The following is a 5227-nucleotide window of genomic DNA, read 5'->3' as shown; positions in this document are numbered from 1 at the left end:
CAGAGATAAGGAGGCAGCATATGACTCTCCCTACCTAGAACTAAAGTTTCACTTTTGAGTAGAATGACCTTAAGTCCCAATTCTTTCTAACCTAGTGATGTCAAAAAGCAAAAGTACTTGCGACATAAAACGCTAGAAAAGGGTGAACCGAAACACAAAGCTACAGTCTGTATAGTAAACCTGCTTCAAAATAAGGCCCCAATAATCTTCACCTCTTGTCCTAAAAAACGGTAGAGCCTGAAGAAGACCCAGTAGTGATGGGTAACGAATTGGTAGCTAAAAGGTCCAGTCCGGCATTGTCTTTGGCTGTGTCTTTGATCCTGACAGGTAAACAAGGGTACGGTGCCAGGACAACTCACTATTTGGCATGGGAGCCTTTCTTTTGGAATGAAGTTGCTCAACTGATGCAGATATAGAAACCAAAGTTTAGTAAGCTTGGACTTGTTGAGGAAGGAGTTGGCAGCCACTATTGACGTGACTCATGACCTTTTGCTTGAGCTGGGCCACCTGTTCCCTCAACAGGTTAGCGGTAGACGCCAACTCTGTGTTTTGATTTTTAAGGCTTTTCACCTTTTCTTCCAGCCTGGAGATCCTCTCTAGTTTCCTCTTCCTGCATTTGGAAGCAGCTATTCGGTTTCTTAATCTTTTTCTTTCAGCTTTTATTCTCTCTTGAGTGTCCATATTTATCGGGGACATTGGTGGACTTTCCCCAAAGCTTGCAACCTCGGGCACAATCTGAGGCTCATCCTTGAGGGTCTGCATTCGAGGTGGAGGTGGGGCAGACGGAGGAGGAGGATAGGGTACCGTGTCGGTGCTGTAGTTAACAGTGGTGCCCATTGTCCCTGTTGAATAGCTGCTGAGGTTGGCATAGACAGGGGCATCAGTAGGCAGGGGAGGCTGAAGACTTCCACCTGTAGGCACTGAACTTAAATCCACTCCTGTGGTCGGGACCCCGAGTTGATTCTGCTTGTGAAGGTCCTCTAGTGCTTTTACAAATCCTTCGGCAAACTCCTGCTCGTCGCTGGCTACCTTTGGGTACAGGAACTGGCTGGTAGTAGGTGTAGTGGTAACCAGGCCATTGGATTGAATGATCAGTCTCTCCAGTTCTGGAGAAGCTAACTTTAGCAGGCCAAGGTCGGGAGAAGTCAAAAGGCCGTCGCCGTCCCGTAGAGGTTTCAGGTTGGCTACTACCTGGTCGCTCAAGTTCAGGTTGAGGTCTTTCTTCATCATGGTGCCCAAAGTATAGAAGTTGTAGGCCGGGTGCACATTTAACACATCATCATGGTAGAAAGGCGTTTCCATTATACCGTAAGACAGTCTAGATATAAGCAGAGTCGAAGAAGCCCCATCTGTATGCTGAGGTACGACACAAAACTTGCTAGGCTGTTGCTTTCTTTCTGCCTTGAGGCGTATCAGTCCCCCACTCCGGAAGATGCTTCTTTGTTCTTGGAGGGGGGTGTATATCCCTTTAAGGGGCAGGCAGCCTTTGTTAGCAGTGTGCTGGTCACAGGGAACTCACACTTTCCTGGCAGGTGGGGTCCCCCTCCCCTCCTCCTTCTCCTCACACAGCTCTTCCTGGGAGCACGGCAACAACTTTTCACCAATGGCTGCCTCTTCTTCGTGTACTAACGAGGAGAAGTTCACAAGGCAAAGTTCACAGGGTGTGGGAGCGAGTCTTTTGTTTCCTTGCTGAGCCGAACAACGAGGCGGCCACTTCCTTATTCCGCAGAAAGACACCCCCACCCTCTCAGCACCGGCCCGCACCCGACTTCTCAAGCGCCACTAACTCTGCCCGACACCCTACTTACTTATATAAGGTTTCCTTCACCATGATGTCACTTAGCTCTTCTTTCATTGGTCAGAAATGACGTTCGGCCGTTCCCTGTTTTGCATATCGGGCGGGACGAGCGCGCTGCGAGGCAGGCTGGGCTGATGTCATTCGTTAACCGCCTCGGCGCCGGGGCGGAAGAGCTCGTCCAATGGCGAGCCGCCTGCAGTCACATGACCCGCTTTTTTCTCTTGTAAATGAGATGGCTTGCGCTGACGGACGTCAGAGGTTATTTTTAGACACGTGGATGGGGAGTGGCGCGGTTGTCAGAGCTGTAACAACTGTGCTAGGGTAAACTCTTGTTTAGAGACATATATAGAGAGGCAATGAGGCAGCCCCATGAAAGGCAACTCACTGCGCAGGAAAGCACTTCAATTTTACAATGTACACTTTCACTACTTTGTGGATAAGGGGTACTAAATCACATGCTGCAGTCATAAACTGAGATTTATTAGGATTTCACATTTATTAACCACTTCTAGACTGGTAGGTTTTACCCCCTAAAGCCTCGTACACACGCATCGATTATTGGCCAGGAATTTTTCGGCCAACGTCCGATCGGCCGATTTTCGGCTTGTTAGTATGATGCTTCCGACTCCGACTTTGCGGTGTGCAGGCTATAACATTTTTGTTGGCCGTCAACACAACAGCCGATTGTTCGTCAGTCAGTACAGATTTCGGCAGACAAAAATCTGATGAGCAAGTCTGGGCATGCTCAGAGAAGAAAAAACACACAGAAAGTAAACCAGCACATGACATCACTTCTGAAGTAGATTTTTGTTGGCCGAGAAAATTCGTGTGCAGTCTAGGCACATTCCAACCAACAAAAAAACACTCTGGACAAAAGTCAGACGATCGGTCGGCCGATAATCGTTGCGTGTGTACGAGGCATTAGTCCCGGTTCACTTATATGCGATGTCAGACATCGCATGTGATTCGGAGCACACTGCTCTGCAAATCACATGCAATGTCTGTGCGATGCAAATACAGCCATACAGATTGTATGGCTGAATTTGCATTGCATTCGGACACAACTCGCACAGGATCCTTTCTTAGGTCTGCACCAGAATCGGATCGCATGGTTGTACACACCTATGCGATCCGATTTATGTCCGAACTGACCGCTTGCACTGCGATATGCGAACTGATCTGGGGGTGTCATTAACTTTGTATTGACACCCCCAGCGATTCGCATATGACAGTGTGAACTGCCTGCAAGTTGAATACTATATGGATTAGCAGGGTTCCCACATCGCATATATGGGAAACCAGGACTTAAAGCGGAGTTCCGGCCACAAAATCGACATAATTGATTTTGTGGCCATCCGCTTGCTTTTCTTCACCTGAAAAGGAAATGGATAGTTAGGATTTTTTTTTTTTTTTTACTTACCTTGTTATTGTAGAAAGAAATACTCACCTTTCTTCCACTTCCTCCCTCGGCGGCCACGGGCCGCGCCGTTACTTCCGGTTTGCAATGATTCCTGGGAGCTGAACGTCATCGCTCCCAGGAATCAATGCGCCTGCACCGGCCCCGCTCGTCACTTCCGGGCGACGCCGCATTCCCTGCTAAACAGCTTCTGGCCGCACCGGAAGTGACGAGAGGGGCCGGTGCAGGCGCATTCTGGGAGAAGAAGACACAGAATAGACACAGAAGAGGATCGCGCTGGCTTCAGCTGCCCACATCAGAGATGGCAGCGCTGGAGAAGACATTTTATAAGTGAGTATTTCTTCTAAAAGGTAAGTGCGAACCGGGACAGATCAGAGGCTAGCCATTGTGGAATGTACTAGCCCTGACTGTCCCGGGGGTATGTTCATTGAAATTTTTTTTTTGTGGCTGGAACTCCGCTTTAATGACCTGGCCATTTTCTGCGAAATGGCACTGCGCGAATTTAACGGACAATTGCGAGGTCATACAACGCTGTACCCAAATAAAATTGGTGTCCTTTTTTCCCACTAATAGAGCTCTCTTTCGGTGGTATTTGATTTTTATTTTTTGCGCTATAAACAAAAAAAGAGCGACAATTCAAAAAATAAAATGGCTGAATTTGCATCACATTCGGACACAACTCACACAGGACCCTTTTTTAGGTCCGCACCAGAATCGGATCACATGGGTGCGAACTGATCTGGGGGGGGGGGGGGGGGTGTTACCCTTGTATTGACACCCCCCAGCGATTTGCATATGGCAGTGTGAACTGCCTGCGAGTTGGATGCGATGTGGATTCACAGAGTTCCTGCATCGCATATATGTGAATCGGAACTTAAAGCGGAGTTCCGGCCTTGGGGGTGAAATTTAGATAAAAATACCCCCGGGACAGTCAGGGCTAGTACATTCCACAATGGATAGCCTCTGATCTGTCCCAGGTCGCACTTACCTTTTAGAAGAAATACTCACCTTGAAAATTTCTTCTCCAGCGCTGCCATGTCAGGTGTGGGCAGCTGAAGCTATCGCGTCCTCTTCTGCGTCCTCTTCCGTGTCCTCTTCTCCCAGAATGCACCTGAACCGGCACCGCTCGTCACTTCCGGTGCAGGCGTGTCATCCCTCCACAGCTTCTGGGCATGCCCAGAAGCTGTTTAGCAGGGAATGACATGCCTGCAACGGAACTGACAAGCGGGGCCGGTGCAGGCGCATTGATTCCTGGGAGCGATGACGTTCAGCTCCCAGGAATCAATGCAAGGAGGAAGTGACGGCGTGGGCCGGGGCCGCAGAGGGAGGAAGTGGAAGAAAGGTGAGTATATTTTCTTCAATAACAAGGTAAGTAAATAAATAAAAAAATCGTAATCATCCATTTGTTTTTCAGGTGACACAGAGCAATCGGATGGCTCAAAGTCGATTTTGAGGCCAAAACTCCGCTTTAATGTCCAGGCCGTTTTCTGCGATATGGCACTGCATGAATTTAACTGACAATTGCACTATCGTGTGATTCTGTACCCTAATAAAATTGATGTCCTTTTTTCCCACAAATAGAGCTTTCTTTTGGTGGTATTTGATTACCTGTGCGATTTTTATTTTTTGTGCTATAAACAAAAAAAGAGCGACAATTCTGAAAAAAAAGAAAAAAAAAAACAATATTTTTTACATTCTGCTATATAACATTCCCAATAAAAAAAATTAAAAATCAAATTTGTTCATCATTTTAGGCCAATTTGTATTCTGCTACATATTTTTGGTAAAAAAAAATCCCAATAAGTGTATATTGATTGGTTTGCGCAAAAGTTATCGCATCTACAAGCTAGGTGAAAGATTTGTCACATTTATTTATTTTTTTACTAGTAATGTCGGCGATCAGCAGTTTTTAGCGGGACTGCGACATTGCGGCGGACAGAGGACACCTAACTGACACTTTTGGGGGGGACCAGTGACATTACTACAGTAATCAGTGCTAAGAATATGCACTG

The 5227-nt window shown here is 47.2% G+C and overlaps 1 protein-coding gene across 1 annotated transcript; it reads right to left on the bottom strand.

The window, feature by feature from the left end:
- Positions 1 to 236: 236 nt before the first annotated feature.
- JUND (JunD proto-oncogene, AP-1 transcription factor subunit) lies at positions 237 to 1802 on the bottom strand. Its single transcript, XM_082275298.1, has one exon. The coding sequence runs from the start codon at positions 1300 to 1302 to the stop codon at positions 427 to 429; it is 876 nt and encodes a 291-aa protein (XP_082131424.1). The 5' UTR covers positions 1303 to 1802; the 3' UTR covers positions 237 to 426.
- Positions 1803 to 5227: the final 3425 nt, after the last annotated feature.

The sequence above is a fragment of the Pelophylax lessonae genome (genome assembly GCF_965119305.1).
Source record: "Pelophylax lessonae genome assembly, chromosome: 1".
Classification (NCBI taxonomy): Eukaryota; Metazoa; Chordata; class Amphibia; order Anura; family Ranidae; genus Pelophylax; species Pelophylax lessonae.
This window is presented reverse-complemented; position numbering and strand designations above follow the sequence as displayed.